The sequence below is a fragment of the Athene cunicularia genome (assembly GCF_003259725.1).
Source record: "Athene cunicularia isolate RWA chromosome 7 unlocalized genomic scaffold, athCun1 chr7_part2, whole genome shotgun sequence".
NCBI lineage: Eukaryota > Metazoa > Chordata > Aves > Strigiformes > Strigidae > Athene > Athene cunicularia.
In genome coordinates, this window is record NW_020799108.1 from 1,658,130 (window position 1) to 1,682,356 (window position 24,227).

Consider the following 24,227-nt stretch of genomic DNA (forward strand, 5'->3'; position numbering starts at 1 on the left):
AATGGTTAAAATGTCTGGCTTTGATAGATGCGCCTTGTTCCTGCTCATCCTGGTGGGCGCCGTGCTCTACCTCTACCCGGTAATGCCGCCGGCGGCGGGGGGGCAGGGGGCGAGCGGCCCGGGCGGGCACGAAACCCCGCCCAAGCCCGGGGACGTGGGAAGGGGCCGGGGCCGCCCGTGTTCTCCGTGCTGGGCCAGTCCCGCCTCGAAAGGCTTTATGTGCTCACCTGGCAGTTGCGCCCGCATGCAGAGCGCCGGGGCAACATCCGGGCGTAAGATGGGCATTGCAGACCTGACCCTTTAAATCTTCACGCAGGGACCGTTCATCTAACGAGATGAATAATCCTGCCTTAGCCCGCGGTGGCGGGCACACACAGCTCAGTGGCTTCAGAAGCCTTAGCAGGTTTGGGGCCTGAAGATGTGGCTTATCCAGCTTTTGTTTAACGTTTGTAAGTAGTGTGGCGGTATTGATGTGGAAAATCCAGCTCTCCTGCTGGAAAGCTGTGGGACTTGTATAAAATGTAAAGTTTAAGGAGGTTAATGCGCTCCCTTTTACTCTCTAGGCATCTAGGCAAGCATCAGGTATCCCTGGGCTGGCTCCAACTGATGAAAAGTAAGTGCTTTCCATCTACATATCAGTCAAGTTCAGCTGTGGCAGTGGATGCTGTTCATGACCAAATATCCTCTGTGTCCCTCAGGGATGGCAACCTGCCAGATATCATTGCCAGCAGCAGTTTGCATGAGTTCCTGGTGAATCTTCATGAGAAATATGGCCCACTGGTCTCTTTCTGGTTTGGAAGGCGTCTTGTTGTCAGCCTTGGCTCAATTGATCTCCTGAAGCAACATATTAACCCCAACCGGTTGTGTAAGTGTCCTTTGCTTTGTCTTTGAGTCCATTTGTTCCTTCAGACCTTCCTGGACACTATGTCAAAGGAAGCTGGGGCTTCATTCTAAGTAGAAAGAAGATGAGACTTAGTTTGGAGCTGATGTGGTGGTTTGGGTATGTCTTTGGTCCTGTGTATTAGACTTGAATATCAGCAACCAAGGGTTGCTGCTGTCCCAAAACCGTCAAGAAATTAGTACGGTTGTGTTTTTTACTATCTCTCTACAGGCAAATGATGGTGGAAAGCATCATGCTTGTTAGTCACTTGAAACAGCAGGGCAAAGATCCTATAGCAACTTGACATATATATTAAAAGCAGCTTGAAATACAATTCAAGAGGGGGAACTTTGCTAAATTAAGTCTGAAAAGAACTGCACTAGTTTGTAATAGCTCCCTTGTGTGGTTCAGTGTGGAGGCTTTTAAAGTATTATTTGAAGAAGTTGTTTATTTTTTTGTTTGACATGTACAGTTTTGTGTTGAAAATCTCTAGTGATCTTCTAGACTCAGAAGTGGTCAGTGGTGCTTGTAGCTGAGTTGACCCTCTTAGTCCTGGGAGGATATTTTAATTTATGGTATAAGTCTCTTAAATGGGTGTTTTGCTTCCTAAGGTGATCACAGACAGTAAGTTAACTCAGTTGGTGGTTGGGGTCCAGTTTTCATCTTCTAAATTTGAATGAGGTGCTGGCTGCACACATCTTACCTAATAATGTAGGCACAGGCAGATATATCAGCATCACTTTATGCTGAGGTTGTGATGGGTAAGCTTCTTGTACAGTTGCATGACAGACTCAGAAAAACTGGTGATGATCTGGGAAAGGAGTGGGAGTTAACAAAGATCAGCAAGACACAGTTGATAGCAGTGGCACTCCAGAAGGTGGAAACTCACCCTGAAAGATCTGAATGCACTCAAGTGTGTTTGGGGGAAATTGCGCAGACAGTCACTTTCTCACAACTCAGAGAAGTGGCGACAGGCCCCTGAGTAGGCATGTTCTCAGAAATGTACAGAATTTGGGAGTACCCAAATACCGGAGAAAAACAAATATAGTGCCTGGACTTCAGTGCAGGAAACGTGACCCAGGCAATTACAGACTACTCTGGTGTGCTGCTACACCAAGGGCTAAACAGGGGTTAAATAGGAAATGCATGCCATACTGCTTTGACTTCTAGACAAGGCAAGTGATAGAACTGTCTGTCATGGTTTCAGTTCAGTGTTTGCTTGGACACTGCTTGAGTCATCACTGAAGCTGGAGGTAATGGGATATAAGAAGTGAAAGAGGCAGCAAGGCTGGATTGCATTGGTAAAGCGAAATGCTGAGTTGGGGAGGTGAAATACTCCCACTTAACGTTAGCAGCCTGCCTTGATGGCATCATGCTGGGACCTCTTGTCAACACGGGGAAGCAGAGTGTCAGAGCAAGAAGGTGGGCACCCCTGAGGTCTGGGGTGGCAGCAGTAGCAAGGGGAGTAGCAAGAGCAGGCTGTATTAGTTGCCTGCAGGATGACATGGCCATGGAAAAAAAGACGAAGGTGTATTGAGTCATGTAGTTTCTGTAGAGAGAGGAAAGCATCTAGGCTATTGCACAAGATGAACATGAGCCAGACCTGGAATCCTGTGTACGGCTCTGAGCTCTGTACTCAGGCATGATTTTGAATAAAACAAGTCCAAAGAAAGGCTGTTAGTACTCTCAGAGGAATGCAGAGCCTGTTGTGCAGGAGGAGCTAGGTAAAGTGTGTTCAGCCCAGCAGAAGGAAGATCTTATGGGGGGGATTCTCATAAAGGCAGCAGCAGCAGGCTTAAGAAGGAGTGTTCTAATGATCTGTGCTGAACTCAGACCTGAAAAAGCAGGGATGTTGGTTGTATCAGTGCTTTCCTTTTAGCACTAATGCTTGTCAGAAGTGCTCAAACTTTATTGGAGGTGAGGAATCTTACTGATTGCTTTTCTGGGAGCTTTGAGGTATAAACAACACATAATAGCTGAGTAGCTGTATCAAAACAGTTCCTGTACCATTTCCTGGTGGGTGGGAATAGGTGTCATGGTAGCTCTCAGCCACCAACTGGCTCTGTACAGCTTGTTTTGTTGGAGACCTGGCCTTGCCTGTATCTCTTCTGTACACACAGTGCTGGGGGCAGGACACAGCCCACTGTGGACTGGCTTCCAACTCCTGACTTTCCAGCCCCACCTGAAAACCCTTGCCATGTGACTTCTCCTCAGTCTGCTGGGGTACCTGAGGCCAGAGCTGCTCTTCATAGATGTCTGCTTGTTGGTTTCTGAGTTTGAGGTGTAGGGTTTGACTCCAAGTAGAATAGAAGGGCTCCTCTTGTCTTTTGTGTGTCACAGGTATGGACAAACTTCTTGGAGAGAGAGAGAGACAGGTGCTGATAATGCATATCTCATGAAAGCCTTGAAGTTGGACTAATTTCATTCATGCTTATTAACAGGTTCCCAATGCCAGGAGATGTTTTTTCTCATGTTTAAAGCAGTACTTGAAGTTGGTACATTTTCATGGCTTCTTAAAGCTTGTTTGAGAGAAATTCTCAAGGAGAATTCCAAGGAAGTAAAACTTTACTGCTGACAGTGGCGATTCCTGTGAGAGGCTTTGGGGAAGCAGTCCAGTCATGAGAAAGGTGTGGATGTGAAGAAGGTGAACTAGTTCAGGATTGACAGGATGAGTGTGTTCAGAGACCTACTTGGAGATCTCTCATGAGTTGATGTCACCTTTTGGACTGGGACAATGAACCTGAAGCACACTGAATGTTGGAGATGGAGCTATGGGTCCTGGCCTGTTTGAGCAGGGCAGCTTCATTGCTATTCTTTGTGCAGCTTCAGAGGTCCTTTCCATCTCTGATGTTCAGTGCTACTTGGCATTTGTTTCGACTCTCTAGTTACCTTTTCTCCATACTTACTTAGAATGGTGTCCAGGACAGCATTTTGAGGTTTTTGTGATGAGGGAGAAGATTTCATTGTAAGTGGAAAGAACAGTCAAAATTTTTATATGCTTCACTAAGAGGACTGAAAATATAACCCTAGAGATGTTTTCAAGACAAGGACAAAGGGAGAAGACCATGGAAGTGCTGGCAGGACAGAGCTGTGTCTCCCAAGAGGCAGTTTGTGCCAGTGAAGTCACTAGCCTCCCACAGCTGTAGAAAAATAGTGGTTTCCCAAATACTGCGAGGCAGGGCCAGCCCTCAGCAAAGGGCAGCCTGGGCTCTGCTGTCCTGAGTTCACAACGGTGAGTATATCAGTGGCACAGGACTGCTAGCTGCACTAGGGACAGGAGAGAAAAAAATGGAGCCCATGGCTGATCCAGCAGTTTTCTTTCATGTACGCCAGGAGAACTTTGCAGTTTCTGCAAGTGATGGCGCTAACTGTCCTCCGGCCTCTCCAAATGCCTCTGCTTGCCAGATTTGCTGTGTGGGCTTTACCACCAGCCATATGTCTTTCTGGCTACCCCAATACTGTGCCTAGCTCTGCCAGGACCAGTCAGCAGGGAATCGTGGCTTGCAGCAGCAGCAGCCACTCCATGGCAAAGTACCCTGGAGGAGGAATTGTCAGCAACAGCTAGAATCGCATAACAGCCTGCTCCACGTGGAGAGTCGCAGGTACCATCTGCTGTGCCAAAAGACACATGCACGTACTCCTCGTCATTCAAAGTGGGAAAGAGGATGAGATGCAGATCTTAAACATTGGAAGGGAAATGATGTGATGAGAGAAAAGCATTTAGGAAAGTTTACCATATTTGTACCTCTGGCCTCATTAGCTCCTTTTGTGTCATTAGGTAGTAAGTCCCCTGCAGGTGTGAGCTGTCTCTTGTATGTTTGTCCAGTAGCATAATGAGGCCCTGATCTCTGCTGGGAATCCTAGATACATCCACAGTCATGTGTCTAGCCCAGCCGTTTCACTCTCCATCTGAGAGAAGTAACAGACTGTGATAAACAGGGAAAATATCCCTCTTGAAAAAATCCCTGATTGCTGCTTCCAAATAGTTCCTTAAAGATTCTGCCAGTTCTACGAGACCCACAGAAAAGTTTACAGAAAGGGAAAAGCATATGCTATGCTTTATTGCACAGTTTTGCATTGACACCTAATATACTTCAGCAAATTTATAAATAGAGGCCCCTGGTGGTGAAATTCAGATTTAAAATTCTAAATGAGTGAGTCATGCATATGGAGATGGAAGGTACGTGTTTTTGTCTAGTTTGTACGCTGTTGCAGGTGTCTGTGTGAAAGGAGGATGGAAAGTAAGGCTATTAGAAGCAGAAAGCATTCTGTAGCTTAGTGGGGTACTGTCTTCTGTAAGAGCTTCTCTGCTGGAGACAGCCCTGACTGAGACAGGTAGGTGTTAGTTTGGGAAGTGCTCATCAGCAGGGAACTCAGTGCATGCAAGAGAAATCACTCAGGAGCAGTAGGGTGTCAAATGAGATTTGCTGGGGCTGTGAAGCAAGGTAAGAGTGCAGAAGGCAACCTTTGGCTAAGTCTGTCATTTGAGCTGATGTGTCTTGAATACATAGCCATGGTCAGGGCAGGAGGGTGCACCAGATGTCAAGGAGGAATGTGCTAGAGGTGCTGCAGATCAGGCTGGAGGAGAAGGGGAAGGGGCGTGCCTTACTGTTGTCACCAAGTCAATGGCACAACCAGCCGCCAACTGGGAAGCTGGGAAAAAGCTTCCAAGGCGTTATTACTAAAGAGTTACTTAGCAGAGCCAGCAGGCAACTTGAGGGGAAGCTGATCACAGGATGGTACACTGCCACAGAGATGAGACCTTATGAGGTCCCAGCCTGCACTGAGCAGGAGAAGCTTGACACCCCAAAGACACTGTTCCGGGGGAAGGAGCCATGGCTTACTCACTGCCCAGAAGTAGCAGCACCTGATTAAAGAGGTTGCCATTTTCAGCATCTCTGGTGATGTTATTGCTTGACTTTTGAATGGTGTTTCCTGTATTTGCTTTCAGTGGATCCCTTTGAGACAATGTTGAAGTCCCTCTTGAGGTACCAGTCCGGCCTGAATAGGGATACGGGAGAGAGCCACATGAGGAGAAAGCTGTATGAAAATGGTGTGACCAAGTCCTTGCAAAGTAACTTCGCTCTCATCCAGAAGGTGTGTAACTGCCCTTGTACAGCAGAGAAGCCCTGTGTGACTCACAAAGTTTAGTAAGAATGATCACTAGTGTAAAGGAGCTGCTTTCAGATTAGTGCTGGAACTATAAGCATCTGAGACAGCAAACAGCCTTTGCCCATTCAAGCAGTGTGAATGTTTGGTTTCTCTTGGCTCTGGTCGGTTAGCGAGAAGGGCTGAGCTTGGTGAGTTTTTATGCCAAGATGCCAGATGCAGTCAAAGATACTGAAGCATCTGGATTCTAGATTTATTTCCCAGGACAGGAGGAAGGAGCAAGGAACCAGCTACTGAAACCACGAACAGGTGAAGAACTGTTAACTCAGTCCAGCAGCCAGAATATGATCTGTTTTCCCAGTCTGGAGCTACTAGTATTAAAGGTTTAAAGGTTTCTTTTGTGACAGAGGGAACAAGAGAGGGTTGCCTTGTTGGAGGAAAACCTTGGGAAGAGGCAGAAGATTTGAGGCTAAAATGTTACTGTTTATGTTAACAGTGGAAGGAAACCCTGGGAAGGGTGTAGCTTCATGCTATAGCCAGGAGAGTGTGGTCTGTCTTAGGAACTGGGTGGGAATGTCTCCAGGGTATGTTTGGTAAATAGGCTGCTGATATTACTGCCAACTAATGGTTCCTTCCCTCTCAAGCTGTCAGAAGAGCTGCTAGCCAAATGGCTCTCCCTCCCTGAGGCACAACATGTGCCACTCTGCCAGCACATGCTGGGCTTTGCCATGAAGTCTGTCACGCAGACAGCTATGGGAAGCAGCTTTGAAGATGACCGGGAAGTCATCCGATTCCGCAGGCACCATGATGCAGTAAGTGTCATGAAGAGTCAGGAAATCTCCTATTATTTTTTTCCATGCCAACAGCACGCAGCTTGTGTCTGTGTGCAGTTTAGTACAAGGTACTGCTGAGACTTTAACATTTAAGCTAACATTAAGTTTAAAAGCTTGAGGGCTCTGCGTCAATTGTCCCAAGCTGAAACTATCAGAAAGATCCTATTGCTGATCTTGCTGTCATTAGTCTAAGGTGTTTCTAAAGGATCTGTGGGGATCAGGAACCCAGATCCAATGGCAGTTGAGAGGTGTTTGGTACCTGATTCAGTTAAACTCTTCTGGGAATGCCAGTGGAGTTTACCCTTTTCTAAGATCTGAATGCTCTGTGACATTGTGAATAAAGGAAAATCTGAGGATGTCCCAAGCTGTGTCCACATCTGGGCATGTTAAATCTGCTGGCAATAGGGTAGGAAAGGAACAGTTCCATCTCCCATTCAAGATTCCCATGCCTTTTCCCCTGCAGTTGTAATTACAGTAGTTTTGTTTCAACTTAATTTCAGCTATCATAGATGTAATATCTGGAATGGGACATGGTGTCCTAAAGAGGAGACTAGTTCCATATTTACAGGAAGTCTCCATTTTATTTGGTTTTTCATTTTCCTGAAGAGGGAAGAATGGAGGAATCTGAGTAGTCTCAGCCTGTGGTGAGTGATGGTGCTCTTCTTTCTGTCCTTCTTTCAGATCTGGTCGGAGATTGGGAAAGGTTTCTTGGATGGGTCACTTGACAAAAACATGACTAGGAAGAAGCTCTACGAAGATGGTAGGTTTCTCCCAAAATCACAGTCTTCCTCCCTTTCTGCTTAATACTTAAGGTTAGCTAGTGTATGGAAGCACTTTTTTTGCCCATCTGTCTTGGCTTTTCTGCAGAGTTGGTCCTCATGCCATACACTACCAGATGTGTCCTCCTTACTCTCACATAAGAGTTGTTTAGGTGAGATGCTAGGGGATATGGTGTAGGCGAAAACTTTGTAGAGTAGGACTTGTGGTTGGACTCTGATCCCAAGGGTCTTTTCCAACCTGAATGATTCTGTGATAAGATCATTGCTTTTGAGTTCAGTGACAAGCCTGCCATTGCACAAGAAGTTTGTAGGACTAGAACTCTAGTTTCAGGTCTACTTCTAGGGTCTGTCCAGTCTGGAAACTGGTAAGAGGATCCTGAGAAGAATTGGGGTGTGCTTGTTCCTTTCCTGTTCTGTTCCCTAGCATCCACTTTTGAGCTCTCTTGGGGTCAGGCAACTGTGCTAGATGGAGACAGATGGAGCCACTTGGTTTGGCCTGTACAGCCATTCTTATGATGCACCATTTGTTGAATGCCCAGTCAGACAGTCACTGACAGGCTAGAAGACACAAGTACAGAGGTGCTGCTTTGATGGACACCTTCCACATGATAGCCTCTGATGTGCTATTACAAGGTAACATGATTTTCAGGTCTGATATGGCAGTGTGTTTATTTCTCAGATTTCACAGTAAGATACTTTATTTTTTGGTTGTCCTGTCTTTTTTGTTGTTAATAGTCAAACCTTTTCAGTACTGATTGATAAGATGCTAAACAAAACTAGTTTGTCTCTAGAACTAAGGATTTGCTTGTTAATCCTCCAAACCCAGTGTTTCTTTCTTTATGTTGCTGGTTCTGTGGGCTTCAGAATCTGAGGTCAACTACTGCCCTATTAAAATGGGCTTCTCAATGGGCACTTGTTCAGGACTGTTCCTGAGTTGTAGTGGGATGATGCATTAGGACACAATTTCACAAACTCCAGATAGTGAGGCTTGCCATCCTATGCAGAGAGGAGGGAGGAAGGGTAGTTTTAAGATGAAGGGGCTGAACTGGGCCTTGTTAAATCAAGTTTCAGATCCAACTTCTGCACCATGTTTCCTGGATAGTCTTGAGTAGGTCATTTAAATAAGACAGCCAATGGCATCTAGGTCTCTAACTCCCCCCAGTTCCCACAGTAGTCACCAGGAATTAGGCACACGAATACCTTCATATGTGTGGATCCTTTGTGCCAAGACCCTCCCATGTTTTCTGCACTGTCCTCTCTGTCTGTGCAGACTCGTCAGCACAGAGCCAGAGCCATCCTCTTGCACCATGCTTGTAGAACCCCTGGCAAAAAGGACACCGTCAGCAGCTGGAGATGCTGTAACACTAGTAATTATAACTCTGCAGGCCATGCAACTAATGTTATCTGGCTCTAACATTTTTTTATGGGGACTGATTAAACACATTCTCTGATGGTTCAACACTAACTGTTATTTGACTTACCCTTATGTGTTTTCAGCTCATAGAGTACATCTCAGTTATACCTGTAAGGATGGCTTTTTTTATAGGCAACCTGTTTTATTTGGTTCCTACATTTTCAACTAAATTGGAGATACCGCATTCCAAATTGACAGTAAAATATAACAGAGGCTGCTTCTGTAAGTGAGCCCAGCAGGGACAGCTGCTCTGAAAATCTGCTTGGGAAGATGGATTTGCTTCTCTGCAGCACTCAGGATGACCAGATTTTAAAATAAACATTTCTTTTTTGCTTCCAAAGCTCTGATGGAGATGGAATCCACCTTAAGGAAAGTTACAAAGGAGCGCCGAGGCAGATCATTCAACAGGCACATCTTTATAGACACCTTGCTGCAGGGGAGCCTGAGTGACCAGCAGGTCTGTGCAGCTGTTCATGTCCTCACAGTTAATGGAGTTTTGCTAGATGGGCAGCTCGTAACATTGTAGCCTTTGATTAATTAAAGTGTTTGCATCTTAGGTCAGATTCCATACTAAAGAAGGGTTTCGCATTCTTTTTTCCACTCCTACAATGCTTAATTGCATTAGACTTTGGTAGCTTTCCTTGTCACTGCTTCATTGCTATTTTTACAAATGAGAAGTATCTTAGTATTAAGCATGTCTCCAGAAGTATCTTAGTATAAAGCATGTCTCATGTGCCATTCCAGCGGAATTTCTGTAGAGTTCAGTCTGTGCCTTCTAGATGTATTTCCTGCTCCCTGCACTAAAGGGATTTCATGCGCTTGAGTGGAGAATGTGCCACTTCTTTTTTATCTTTACAGTCTTATGAACTTCATTCTCTGAAGTAGATTTTATTTTGTAGATTCTGGAAGATACAATGATTTTCTCCTTGGCAGGCTGCATAATCACGGCTAACTGTAAGTACAGATTGTAAGTAACTTTCCATCCTTACACTCAACTGTCTAAAACTGTGTGTGATGACATGAGACTTATTCTAGGTTAATAAAAAATTATATTCATCATTCTCTTTCTCCTGAGCTACAGAGGTATAGAAGAAACTAATTTTTACATCACTCTCGACACAGCCTCACCAGTGAGTTGAAACTGTGTTTGACAACCTTCCCAGTCCTTTGGTGAACTTGAAGATTTCTTCTCATTGCTTTTTGCTTGCACTCTAACCCCAGGAACTGATGCTAAATTTGATGAAAAAGCACCAAAAGATGCAAGCCACAAAGATCATGTTGTAAAATAGGTTCTGCCACATGGGAAGGAAATTAGAGCAGAGTCCTGGAATCTGACTGTCTGCTTTGAACTTCTGAAGGATAGGCGTGTTCCATGTAGACTTTAAAAGGAGCGACTCTGGGATTTATGCAAAGATTATGGAAAAAAAAAACAACAAAAAAACCCCAACGCAAAATACAAACTGGAGCTGTATAAAATCTCTTATGATAGGGGGATGATTATCAGGCCCTGTGTCTCAGCCAGTGGGGCTGGGACTCCAAAGAAAACGTCCAAGGTGCAGCTTGTTGTTAAAGAATACGGAAAGTAAATTTGGCAACTATGATAATACTCTCCCCAGAGAATATCCTCTCCAAGTACTCCAGGAAGACTGTCATTTTAAGAGGCTGGACTCCTCAGGGATTCCAGATAGTTCTCCTGAATAGACAGTTTGGAGTGGTAGAAACATTTCCTTGTAGCTTTAGGGAAACTGCGCCCTACACACATTTCTTATGCAAGGTTTCTTTTTCACTCTGCTATTGAAGATATCTCTTGACTACTTCACAAAATAGATGTTGGGGAGACAGGTGATGGCCAACCTACTGCAGGGAGCTGTACTGTTCTTGTTGCTCCCTGTCAGGAGCCCCAGAAATTGTCTGTCTGGAGCACTCACCTGAGATGTGCTGGGGAAGCCCTCAAAATAAGGGAATTTTCTGATGCTCTGGACAAACCAGCCTTTCATTTGCATTGTTGGTCTAGTAACCCTGGTTCCTTAGGGTCTGCTGTGCTGTGTGGTCCCCTCCCCAGAGCTGGGAGGCTGAATAGCTCAGTCTCCTGCATAGTTCCCGAAGCTCTTCATAGCACTGGAAAGAGAATTTTAGCTTGCAGGGTCTCTTGTTACACTGGAATTCAGTCTCTACTCCTGCCACTGAATACAGAATCAGTACAGCCTGTGGTGAACAGAAGTCACCCTTCTCTGAGTGAAAAAGTAATGTTGCAAATACAGGAAGTATGAAAACAATGCAGTTTGTAAAAGATTGAATTTTCTGGGTCCAGTCTTGTCTTGATTTCTTCCTCAGTGTGTACCTGGGCAGTCTATTTCCTAGCAACCTCAGAAGATGTTCAACAGAACCTCTACAAGGAGATGGACTGCGTTCTGGGGAAGGGACCAATTACACATGAGAAAATTGAGCAGCTCAGGTGGGTCAGGGTTGTCTCATGTGGTGGGGACAGGGGCTTCATGTGCTGGAGCTTGATGCCCAGCCTACACTGGGCCAGGAGAAGGCACCCAAAAGCTACTCCCTTCTTTTTTCTGGAAGTGATCATACCACAGGATGACTTGTAGCACAAATTGAATCTGCTGACTGGCTCCAGACATGGGAACTATGCTGCTCTCTTCAGGATGTCTTATAGGAAACCCTTTAGGTTCATTGGCAGAGGAGAGCACAGAATCAGTGTCCTGGCTGCCAGGCTAAAATATGTTTACTTACTGTCTTGTTTGGTTTCTGTCCTAGTTTTCCAAAAGTAGAGGTAATCGGTCATTTTAATGGTTGGATTAATGTTAGACATATTTAGAAGGAAAGCATGGAATAATATTTTCAAAGGGTCACAGAACTGGATGATGACTGGTCAACAGTGTCCCTTTCTTTTTTGTGCATCTGTTGGTGCAACTGGATGCATTTTGTATCTGGACTAGTGTTGAGAGTTTCAGTAAGGGAGTATTGAGTATGTAGGTTTCTTGTTGATTCTTGTATGGGTGAGAGGTCTGGGAAGAGGGCTGGTGTGTTTATGCTTTTTTTGCATAGTTAGTTTAGTTTAAAATCTGAAAAAATGGTGGTGAAGAGAGATTTCGGTAACCTTCCCTAAAAGCTATTAATGAGATTTAATGCTTCTTGCAAAGACACTGGGACCACAAAATGAGGTCCCTCAGTGTGGCTTGAGACAGCACCAGGAGCAGACTGCAGCCCTAAATGCAGGAGGTGACTCGGCTCTCCCTGCTGCCACAAGGACATGGACAAGCTTCTTTCTGGGAGGGTTAAACTAACGAAGTCTTACTGGTTGCAGATACTGTCGGCAGGTCCTGTGTGAGACAGTGCGAACAGCAAAGCTGACTCCCATTGCTGCACAGCTGCAGGAACTGGAGGGCAAAGTTGACCAACATACTCTTCCCAAAGAGGTAGGGCAGTACTGGGAGCACTAGGTCACTCTCCTTTCCTGGAGAGAAATTTGCTGTTTCCTTCTCTTCCTGTGGAGAGGTGAGACAGGAAGACCATTTCTTCTGCCAGTGTTGAACCTGAGCAGCTGCTCTGTCATCTGGAATGTACGTTTTAGCTCAAAGTTTGCCCTGCAGTTCCTCTGCAGGAGAGGCTCTGGGAATTCATGTTCTCTTGCTGAGCAACTTTGCTTCCAATTCTGGGTCTACCAGGGATGAATCATCTTTTGAAGGGGCTTATGGGCTCAGTTGTGCATAAAAGAGCATGATTTCAGGCCTGATCATATCACCCACATTTCCCACACAGAGTGGAACCTTCCATTGCAGAGAATAAAATAGCTCAAACATATATACATGCCAGGAAGAGTAGAGGAATGGGATCAGACCCTCTAACTACAGCCACCGCAGCATGGGCCTTAGAAGTTAAAATGCTAACATCTGTGCATGGAGTATGGAAATCTGTAAATGAATACAGCATATTATCTTTTAAATCTATCTAATGAGTAGTCTACAGAATAATAGTTACCCATCAGGGCTGTTCTTTTAGACACACAAGTGTCTAAAGACACAGAAGTGTCTTTAATTGTGCATTTCTTTCTGCTCGTGACGTGTCCTGATTTTCTTTGCAGACACTTGTGCTTTATGCTCTTGGTGTGATGCTGCAGGATAGTTCATCTTGGCCATCACCATACAAGTATGTAGAATCAAGACTTTTATTGCTACTAATTCCTTTCCTTTTTTTAAATTAATATTCTTTAGATCTTACAGCAGAGCTTGTTTAGCTGCAGGGCCTGCCTTAAACATATTTTGGAGATGAAAGGGGGTCTGTAAGAAAATCAGTTTATGATGGTCTTCTCTCTATGGGCAGGATTTTGGGGCAGTTCAAGTCATGATCCTCTCATGCTTCAGTCTGTATGTGTGTGTGTCTATGTGTTAGAGTTTAATAAAAACTTTTTTGCGCACACACACAGCTTCCCTGGCAAATGCTGGTAAATTCTTTTTTCTGTGAGAGAGAAACAGTCATTTGAATGGCTTTGGAGTCACTGCTTGTCATCATGAAACCATGCAAACAATGATGGGAGGAAATATCAGTCAAGTTTTGATTTTTCAGAGGGAGGGGAACTGCTGCCTCATTACTTCTATCAGTGAAAACAAAACGATCCAAGCCAGCATTTGGGAGATTGAAGAAAAAAGTTGCTGTAGCTTCCTGTGGCCTCCAGGTGGCAAATATTAACACGTATCTGACTTACTTCACTTGGGCTGGGAAAAAAATGTGGGTCAGTTATTCTAGACAGAGAGAACAGACAGCTGAGATTTAGGAGAAAGAATAGAGCCTTTAGAACAGCACTTGTTCTCTCTGTAAGTGTAGTTCTTGCAGAAGGGTGAGGCATGGTTGCACCAACCTATGAGCATCTTGGCAGGGATTGCCCACTAGGATAGGAAGGGTTAGCTGAGGCCTTGTGGGAGGGACCCTGAGGACTGCTATGAACACAGTGTGTTTATTCCAAGGAGAAGAAGGTTGAAGTTTAGCCTGAGGTAGATGTGTATTTCCATGATGGAGACAGGGGATCAGTTTTGTTATCCTTTCACTTACTGCATAAAAACACTGTGGGGTGGCTGTTTGCCCTCCTTACTTTTTTTGCTAGGCAGCTGCATTTTCTTTCCTACTACAACATCTGTAATTTGCCACTTCAGTTCAGGGGGAATGTACGTTTGCTGCTGCTTTTACTAAGGGTCAGCACCCACCTGCCCTTTCACCGTGGTAGAAGCAGAGCTTGGATATTTAGGCAGGGAGCCAAAGGCTTGAAGTATAAGCAGAAAGTGAAGGAAAAATGCCTTCCATCCATCAAATTTCCTGGTTTTTTGTTTGTTTTTTTTTAAAAATATATATATACATATATATATATTTAAATTGAATTATATTTTATTAATCTCCCTATGGTTAGTTGATTATGGGAATCTTGTTTTAACTCATGCCAGCCCTGGATAATAATTTTTTCCCAGCCTCCACCATCCTAATGCTGGAAACCACTTTTCTCACTTGAATGAGTCACCAGCTTCCCTCCCCCAGCACACAGACATACACACACCAGCTGCTTGAAGAGAAGAATGAGGGGCAAGGAGGAAAGGGAAATATTTTTGGAAGTGGAGAGAGGAAGGGTCATGGGGTGGAGGGGGGACACAACAGACAACACACACACACACACACACAAATCAGATTGTGTGTGCCCTGAAGGGGAATAGAGGGCAGGTAGCAGCATCAGCTCAGCTGTGTACTCAAGCTAAATACCCACTGCTGAGAGGTAATGCATATTAATTCCAGCCCTATGTCACACTAATTCAGTTTATCAGCATTTTGACCAAGCTGGGACACAGCTGACCATCTGGGAACATAGATGGAGTGGATGCACAGTTGCCTTTGTAAATCTGTGTGGAATTACGCAGCCTGATTTAGAGAGAGCAAATTAGTGAGATTCTGTATTTCACTGTCAGCTTCTTACTTATGTGTATGTGCGCATGTGTCCAGGGAAAGGATCCTGTGCCTGCACAGAAAGGCTCAGTGTATTTGTCTTTCATAGGTTTGACCCAGAGAGATTCAATGAGGAATCAGCCATGAAAAACCTCTCCTTGTTGGGTTTCTCAGGAAGTCAGGAGTGCCCAGAGTTGAGGTGAGCATAGGGAAGGTGGTCTTTGTGTGTATCTGTGGCAAACAGCAGAGAAGGTGCTTTCAGTCTCTTCCTGTTGCTGCTGAGACAAGATGTCCAAGCTGGCAGTTGTCCTTTGGCAGATTTACATCATAGCAACATTTTTATTCTTTTCTCCTGCCTCTTCCCTCAGGTTTGCCTATATGGTGGCTACAGTTCTGCTGAGTGTCCTAGTAAGGAAACTGTATCTCCACCCAGTGAAAGGACAAGTCATGGAGACCAAATATGAGCTGGTAACCTCACCAAAGGAGGAAGCCTGGATAACAGTGTCTAAGAGAAGCTAAGAGCAAGCAAAACAAGGGGCTAAAAGTGCCGGCAGTGCAGTTCTGAGCAAGAGTCTTAGGGAATCATGCTGGCACCACACTGACTCAGCCAAGGAATTTTGCATCCACATTTCATTACTTTCCACATTCTTAACCACATACCTCTCTTGGGTACATTTTCTAACTCAACCAATAGTCATATTAAAGTAGATTTAATCTGTATGCCTTGTTTACATTTGCTTTTGGATCTCTGGCCAAACCATTGCAAAGGAAGCAACAATACCTTGCAGTGGTGTACGTATGAACTTATTGGGTGTCAGCTAGTCAAAGACCAGACCTCTGGTTAATCCAGCTCCTTTCCAACAGCAGACAGAGCTGGATAAGAGTGCCTCTCTTATCCAGTGGAATGCTTCTTCACAGATCCTAGCTAGGTAAGACCTTGGAGACACAAGGACAAAGCCTTTCTCTGTATATAGGTATTTTTATTCAGAGTGTCTTTCCTTCCCTTGAGCTACAGCTATAACTGTCAGGAAGAGCAGATAAATGTTGTAAGAAGTGTGTGTGAGAAAGAGAGAAATAAAGTGGGGCAGGAGTTGCACCACTGGTTCTCTTGCTGGGTAATGTTGCCACGCTTGGGGGGTTGCAAGAGAAAGGGTGACTAAGAAATCCTAGTAAATCAAGAGGAATAAGATTGGTTTGGCCCCTGAGAAAACAGAAGCATCAGTAATAATATAATGAAATAAAATAAAATCACAGAAGAAAGCCCTGAGAAAGGGATTCTCTATCCTGACAGTTTTAAGGGCAGCATCTAATCTAATCAGCAACAGAAATTAACAGATGCTTGCCGTTCATTCAGCACTGGGTTGGCATGAGACTGGTTGTGCAAATACAGGAAAGGGAGAGTGCTGATTTTATAGAGCTCTGGATTAATGTTGTACTTAATAACTTCAAAGCCTTTCAAAGAATCCTTTTCCTCCTCCAAAATGGGTGCCAGCCAAGGCAGCATCACATGCCACATATTCACACGCTTTTCCCTGGTTTCTTTCCTTTTGGCCATCATAGGTCAGCTCCTGAAAGATTTTTCAGTGCCCCGCTGAACAGTTTGCAAGGCAGGAACCTCTTACCCCATCATCTCATTGGAATAATTGCCATCTGACTTCTCAGGTTGTGTTTCTCCCCCCGCAACTTTTTTTCCCCCATCTTGCATAGGATCACCCTTTACCTGATCTTTATAAGTCTTTTCCCCGTAAGACTGACTTCTCAGTTAGCTCCAGTTCCTAGCCCGCTTCCCACCCCAAAGGTGTGTGGTGGTAGGTGAGGTGTTGCTCAGCCTGCAGCTGCGTATGCCCAAGCTGCTTTTATGCATAGATACCGATGCACCACAGAGCAGGCCAGGGGTGTGGCTCCCATTAGAGCTACTTTCTATTGCATCTGCAGATAGGGCACACATACCTGGTAGCTGCAATTCCCATTTCTGCTGACGTTCCTTTCACTGGCACCTTCCAGGTCAGGAAATTTGCTGCTCTTCTAAAAATGTTTAGGCTCTTGTATTGCTGCCGAGTGCCAGCCTGAATGCAGTCCTGTCAGCTCTTACAGGGTTAACATCTGATGCCAACCTCTGGGCACCAGACAAAGAAAATTCTGCTCTTGGGTTTAATGTGTCAGCTCTGCTTTTGGTGGAGCTGTAGAGATTCTGATCCCCCCCAGTGCATTTCATGTTGGGGGAGAGGTGAGACAGAGATGCTGTTCTACTGATTTTTTGCCTGCTGGGCAGAAAAAGGAGGGTTGTGCAGTTCATCTTGCTGCCTCTCTTGCATTGATTTTTATAATGAACTGCAAGAAAGCTCTTGATAATCTGACCTCCATTTAACTGAAGGTCGGTCATGTCCCCAGATGGCAATTCAAGTTAGGCTTTGCTTCACTGCTTATACAAAAAGGCTTGTTTTTCCTGGAGGTTGCAGATGTTTCCTAAACCTGGAGAAATCACTGTGATAAAGGATTTTACTTTAAAGCATCCCTGGTGTGTGGAGGAGGCAAAATGGAGGCTAAGTTATTGCCTTCTTGGGAAAAAATGGTAGGATAGCACTGTCCCTGCTAGGAGCCAGAAAAGGAGTAGATGACTGTCATTTAATTGAGTGGTGAAGATCTGCTTTCTTGTAGCCATGTTGTAGGAGTGAAGCTTTCAGACACCAGAAAAACTTCCCAAGTATAATTGTCCAGACTTCTGTTACAATATTTCTGTGCCTTGCTGGAGCTGTATGGGCCAACTGCCTTGCAACAGCCGTTCCCCAGTTACAGGAATCAAAAATGGGAGTAATTCCATATAATTTGTTATGAATTTTCTGTCAGCTTTTACAGGTATCACATCCTGTAAGACTGTGCTCTCAGTCCAGGCCAGTAACCAAGCATGCTACAGGAGTCCATGGCTGATATGAGAGAAGAATGTGGCCCGAAGTGCTGGAAAAAGCCAATGATTAGTTTGTGTTTGCTCAAAACTGCTGTCAGAAAAACACCCTGACTCATCACTTAAGGAAATGTGTCGAGCATGGAGGGCAAGGAGGTGGGTAAGGCACACTCAAGCATTTGTTATGCATTGCACGGAGTGACACTGAGGTCAGAGCCACATTGTTTGCTGAAGTCTGTAAGTTTCCGTGCCTCACTCTATGTGTGTCAGTCATTTTAGATAGCCTAACTATGAAGATTTAATGCAACACTCACCAGCCGAGATGTGGATTCCTTTGTGCATCAACCCCCCTTTTCTGTATGGGAATGTTCATGGATCAGAGCTTTCTCATGAAGTTTAAATCTATTTTGATTGGAAGCTTGAAATACCAGTTTTGTCCCATTTCTTGCTTCACCCCTTGTCCAGCATGCACTGTCAGCTGGTTCTTGTTTGGCCTGGTAACCTAAGGAAGACTTGTGTTTGTAGGGTGTTCCTCCCTCCCCACTTATGTTTGTCCATTTTTCCCTTTCTCTTCTCACAAGAACTTGTTAGCCCTTGGGCAAAATCAGCTGCATTTGACAGGGATCAGGGTTTGAAATCTTAATGCTGTTACGTTCCTACACAGTTTGTGGGGGAAAAAAAAAAAAAATGACTGGGCATACGGAGTCTATGCTAGGCATGTCACAAGATTGCAGCCAAAGCTGAAGCATAGTAAGATGCCAGCCTGGGGAAAAGCCCGAGTCAGCGCCTACACTGTAGCAGATAGCCAACCTCAGGAGTCCAGTCAGTAGAAAACAGGGTATTGTCAGTCCTGCTGCTCAGACCCCCACACTAAGGACATATGCAAGGCCCAGAGATCAGTTCTGGCTGTAACATGGGGATGTGGGCAAGCATTGCAACCTGTGGAAAAAAATGTAGTCTATGAACAAAACCAAGAGGGGGAGGTTGCTTCTATAATCTAGGGAATTTTTGCCTTTTATGCTTCATATTCCTGCTATACACCAAAAAGCTGCTTCACAAATTCCACAGGATGGTTTTGAAAAGCAAACAGAAAAGCTGTCATTTCATTTCTTGGACTCTTACTGTAGAACAAGCTTCTACAGGAGGGCTACAAACTCATGGAAGGTAAGAGGCTAAATATATCTCTGTGCCTATGCAACCTGCTGCTCTCAGAAGCAGGCAGCAGGCAGCCAGCACAGGTGCTGGGAGCAGTCAGGCCATTGCTAATTGATTGTCATGGCTGTTTCTGGCTGACAAAGCCTTGTACTTTTGCTCCTTGTACTGGTGGCAACTGGTGAGACAGTTAACATAACTAAGCAGAACAGACAGCTCATTGAGCTAGCCTTCCACTACCTCCAGAATATCCATGAATGGTGTTGCCTCTAGATTTTAATTAACCTGTGCTGCATATAGAGCCATTATTGCAAATTAGTAATATCCTTCTGTTCCCAGCAGTTGAAGGTCTTGCTGGTAATGGCTGTGGCATGCAGCACAGTGTTGAGGGCTGTATGTTTTATTTTCCATCATTAAATGGAAATGGTGGTATTGGCAACTTCTGTCCTACTTGCTGCAGAAGTAAATGTTTTTTGGGCAGAGTGGATGTTTGCTGATTTAAAATACTTTGGGCAGCTCTCGTGCCAGCTCCCCCATTAGCTGTGCAGTTATGAGAATGTGGGCCGCTGGCAATCCAAACTGGAAAAACAGTATCTCACCTGCATAGTTTGTGAACATTTTGGTACTGCTTAAGTCACAGGTAAGTAGCATTGTCTTCTCACTCTGTCTCAGGTACTGTGCACATGTTTCTTACTGACAGCAGGAGATAATTTGTTGAGTCTCACTCTTCAACAGGGCTATGTATGGCCTTCCCAAGGTTTCTGTTAATGCTACAGAAGGGGCTCCCTGACATTAACCCTTGGATATAGATACATTCTGATCAGCAGAGTGAAGTCTACATTGATTGACTTCATTTTTGTGCTTGGATCCTCTTGTAGCTTTGGGACAAAAGGAATGGGGTAGAGCTGTACTTTAATGAAAGCACTTTGAGCATACAGGACTTCCACCCACTTCCCTACCCCTTTTATCAAGAGTGACAAGGAAGGGGGGAAAAAAGTTTCCAACGAGAAGGAAAATCTTCATCACTTGTGGGTTATGCCACTAGGAAGTGGAACTGTGGCAGCTCTTGCTGCTTTTTTTCCACTGGAATTGCTGGAAAATATTTCAGGAATCTTTCTCTGGAGCCTGAGAGTATGTACCCATCTTGGCATCTCTCTCTAGTTGAGCTCAGGAGTGTTTTTTAGCTATCACTTTTCAACTAAACAAAAGGCCTGTTTGACATCTCTTAGGATTCAATGCCAGGTTTTTGGCAGTAACAGACGGGGAAGAGGAACTACCACATGCAGGAAAAAAAAAGAAAAAATGTTCCTCACATATGGAGGGTGGGGAAGGAGAGAAGATAGGGGTTTCCATGGCAACATTCCTTGAAGATAAGTATTTTTAAATCTGTGTGAATTTTAGCATTCAAAACACAGTTGTGTTTCCCACAAAAAGATTTGGGGGAGGGATGAAGTGGAAAGAAATTTTCCCCCTACTTCTCAGGTCATTCCTATTTTACAGAGAAGCCTGAATCCAAGATAAATGAAGTACGTGTGATTGCTCTAATGTTCCTGCAAAGAAAAGCCTTGCTTCTAGGAGGCAGAAAGCATCAGTCATAGTTCTGTATCTGCACCAACATCTCTGGCACAAGCACTTGATCATCTCTAATGGTAAAAGTAGTTTAAATAGATCAGTGCTAGGCAAGTAAAAAGTCACAAGGACAAATCTTGCATGATTCCACATTAAACTAGTGTAACTTGGAGCAAAAATCTTAATTATAATTGACATATAGATAAGTGATAATAGTGGTGATAAGGTAGCTGAGGCTTTTTGCCTTGGTCAGAGGAGAGGATGGAAAACTGAAAGGGCAGAGAAACCAGGTAAAATGTGTCCCTGGTGAGTGTCTCTGTTACCTTCAATGCCAGCGAAATAGTGCTGAGGGTGAGCAAGTGGTGCTTCAGTCACACTATTAGGCAAGAACTGTTTGATCTTTATATGGAGTATCAGTGCTGGGCCCACCTCTGAACCTCTCTGAAGCTTCCCTGCTCCATTCTCTGCAGTGCTGGGCAGCTCATGGGCACTGGCACGCTCTGCTCCCACCTCCCTGCTGGCATCCAGGCAGGTCAGCTCTGTCACAAGCCTGGCAGTGAGACATCCAATGCTGTGCCTGCTTGGCTGCCAACTTTCTAGTCTCACCAAAGAAGGCTTTTTTTTTTTTTTTTTTTTTTTAACAGTCGCTTCCAACTCAGTAATGACTCAGACACTGCAGCAAGGGTAAAGCGATCATCTTCCCCTTCAGAGCTTTACAGCAGAAGGCCCTGGGTATCCTTGCTAAAAGAGAGCTTGCTGGGCCCAGCCATCAGCTGGATTCAGTTCTTTAATTTAACTGATGGAAAGATGCTCCAGCGGTGCTGTGTACCTCCTGGCTTAGGGACTGTGTTTCAGCAATAGACTCAATGATTCCTACAAGTACTTTCTGTTCAGAAGCCTTGGGGAGGGGAGGCTGGGAGGGAATGAAATGTCATCTATGAAGAAGAAGGTGGTACTCACCTAATACAGCTCTAGCTCTCACCAAACTTCCCAAGGCCATGAATCCAGGAAGGGAACAAAATTGGAACAGTAGAGAAAAGCAGGAAGTCATATTTGGCCATTTATCTTTTGGGATGAAGGAGGGAAAACAAATTAAGGGTGTCTGAAAAAAGCAAAGTTTGTATTCTCAAAGTGGGGAAATCGGCACTTGGTAGCATTGTTTCATATTGGCTGAGACCCTGATACAGAATAAGTGAGGCTCAGATCTAGCAAAGGTGACTTCATTACACTTGCCAACTTCCCTACACCTTCATTGATAGTGCCTACCGGCAGCATAGAAAAAAGCTGCACTTTTCATGTCACTGTTGGATCCTCTATTGGAAGTCAGATATATAATTTTTAATTCTAGGAATGTTCATGCCCTGACATCAGCACTAATGTGAAAATGCATACCCTGGCTTTGTAGTTTCTTGGACTGAAAAGCAACTGACTTGCTCATTCAGGGCTTGTTAGCTGTGATATATATATCATGTTTATTCCATCCCTTCCTGTAAGACCACTGTGGAATTTTGCGCTACAGACTGATGCTCCAGCTCCATGCATTTGCCTGGACGCCGGGAGATGCAGGAACTCTGCAATACCCAAAAACCGGAAATGCAGCGGCTCCAGTCCCTGCTCAGCAACCTTCAGTATCCAGGATGTCACGAGCTGACTCTTACAAGTCAGCCTGGTACAATGATGGGGTTCAGGGCACCATGGGCATTAGACAGCAGTAACTGGATTGCTGCTGTGCAGGGGAGCCTGCATGTTGGTGCCACATGTTGTGACATGTATGGGCGTTCTCACACAGCAATAAGTTCCCACAAATGCAGTTTCCAGGCCAAAGAGCCCTGTCTTCTGGCAGCTTGGCTACCACCTGCAACTGTCCTGCTTGGGGAGAAAGATGTGGTAGCTGAACATGCCCTGGCTTTGTGAGGTGGCTGTCCTGCTTTTGCAAGCTCTTCCAGGAGTCTTGAGCGGGGGAAAGGTGCCTTGGGAGGAGAGGAGTGAGGCCCGTGAGTTAATAGGAGCTGACAGGGATGCCTGCAGGAATACACCATCACATATGATGGGAACCAGCTGGACCAATGGGTGCAGCTGCCCCACATTCACTAGTGAGCAAGATATTTGGGAGCAGAGAGGGTGTTTGAAGCACTTAATCCTTCTGATGTGCAGAATTCATATTAAATTTGCCAGAGCCTGTGCCTTGATTTCATGATTGTTGAATTGTCTTGATTGTTCTGAAAGGAAGGAGCAAATTGATTGCTTGCTAAACAGACTGCTCTAAATTACCCTTAAGTGTGGGCCTGGGCCTGTAAACCTTTGTATGACTGTGACTATTGTGTGACTGCATTGAATACCACTGACTATTCATATATTGGCCTAGCACAGTTGCACTTAAATCTCAAGTGTGGCTTTCAGTCATTAGAAATGAAATTTTTGAAGCTTTTTGGGTGTTTGAACACCCCATAAAGCACCTGCTTGACTATTTAAATGTCTAGATGTCTTTGTAAGTCTAGTATTGGCATAATGCAAAGAGAAAGGAAATGATATAGAGGGTTTGCTGGATCAGGCCTCCAGTTTCATATCCTAGCAGTGATAACTAGGTAAGGCCTGTTGCTGTATATTTGCCGTAGTTCATAGTGATCCTCTTTTGTGCTTGAGGAAGCTTGATGGTGACTTTTACATAGTAAAGGTAAAAATACTGCAAACATACATCCTGCATTAGCCTTTATATATTTTGTAGCTGTATGGTTCCACTGTGGTAAACTAAGCTGAGCAATCACATTTTCTCAATTACTCTCAAGAACTGGAAATCCTTATCACCTCTGTGTTTCTTTCTCCCACTGCTGCAGCACTGGTCTTGAAATTGTCACCACAGCTAAAAATCCTCATTCTGTAAATTAAACTGTGATTTAAAAAAATTTTACAGTGCAGCCTCCTCATAAAACTCCAAGTCTTTTGCTGATGTGACTCACTCAATTACTCATGTGGGCAGACGTTCAGATAATAAAAGTAGTTAATGGAAAGCTGTGAGAAATACTGCTGGTTCCTGAGGAGGCAGGGGAGGGGGAATGCTACTGCGGGTATTTTATCCTAAGAGCTGAATTCACTGAGCTCCCAGCCATTTTTTTAAGATAAGGATTTCTCCATTCTGCTTTTTCCTTTGTATGAAAACAGCTTGAAAACTCAGATTGGCAGTAGAGGAGCAAAAGTACACCAGCTGTATATGTTTGCTCCTTTGCTCTTCTTCCTACATATTAGAGATGATACCAGTGTGTGCCCTGAAATAATCTCTTTATCCTAGCCATGTCTATACTTAAACTGTAGTAGTACTCTAATGACCTCTGGATTCCTGAATCAAGGAGTACAGCTAGCAAGTGGCTAACTAAGCCCTTTGGTTGGAGGTGTCACATATACTGACAAGGACTCTATTTTTCTGGAATGAACAAAAGCCCTTGAGATTTGGTGTGCAATAGATCAGGTAATACATGTAGAAGGCAGATTAAAATGGTATTTCAGTACATGCACATTGGAGGAATATGGCACTTTTTGAAGCTGGTGAAGCAGAAGGGTATTGAAGAATAGTAAGGTATCAGTTCAATGGGAGAGCCCCCTTATGCAATGAAATTATACTTGTATGGAGGCTTCAGAGAGACTTAGAGTTAAGCTG

At 44.5% G+C, this 24,227-nt stretch overlaps 1 protein-coding gene across 1 annotated transcript; it reads left to right on the forward strand.

The window, feature by feature from the left end:
* The first annotated feature begins 10 nt into the window (after nt 1-10).
* Nucleotides 11-23,478, forward strand: LOC113482510 (cytochrome P450 20A1). Its single transcript, XM_026853193.1, has 13 exons — nt 11-79; nt 564-613; nt 699-865; nt 5,832-5,977; nt 6,634-6,801; nt 7,504-7,582; nt 9,357-9,472; nt 9,915-9,969; nt 11,350-11,470; nt 12,335-12,446; nt 13,112-13,176; nt 15,062-15,151; nt 15,321-23,478. The coding sequence occupies exons 1-13, from the start codon at nt 11-13 to the stop codon at nt 15,469-15,471; spliced, it is 1,389 nt and encodes a 462-aa protein (XP_026708994.1). The 3' UTR covers nt 15,472-23,478.
* The last annotated feature ends 749 nt before the right edge of the window (nt 23,479-24,227 follow it).

Bases quoted from the DNA above. Each gene is read 5' to 3' on its own strand.
- LOC113482510 (XM_026853193.1), top strand. From the start codon at position 11: ATGTCTGGCTTTGATAGATGCGCCTTGTTCCTGCTCATCCTGGTGGGC. The intron at 80-563 runs GTAATGCCGCCG...TTTACTCTCTAG, and splicing joins CCGTGCTCTACCTCTACCCG to GCATCTAGGCAAGCATCAGG. The intron at 11,471-12,334 runs GTGGGTCAGGGT...TACTGGTTGCAG, and splicing joins GAGAAAATTGAGCAGCTCAG to ATACTGTCGGCAGGTCCTGT.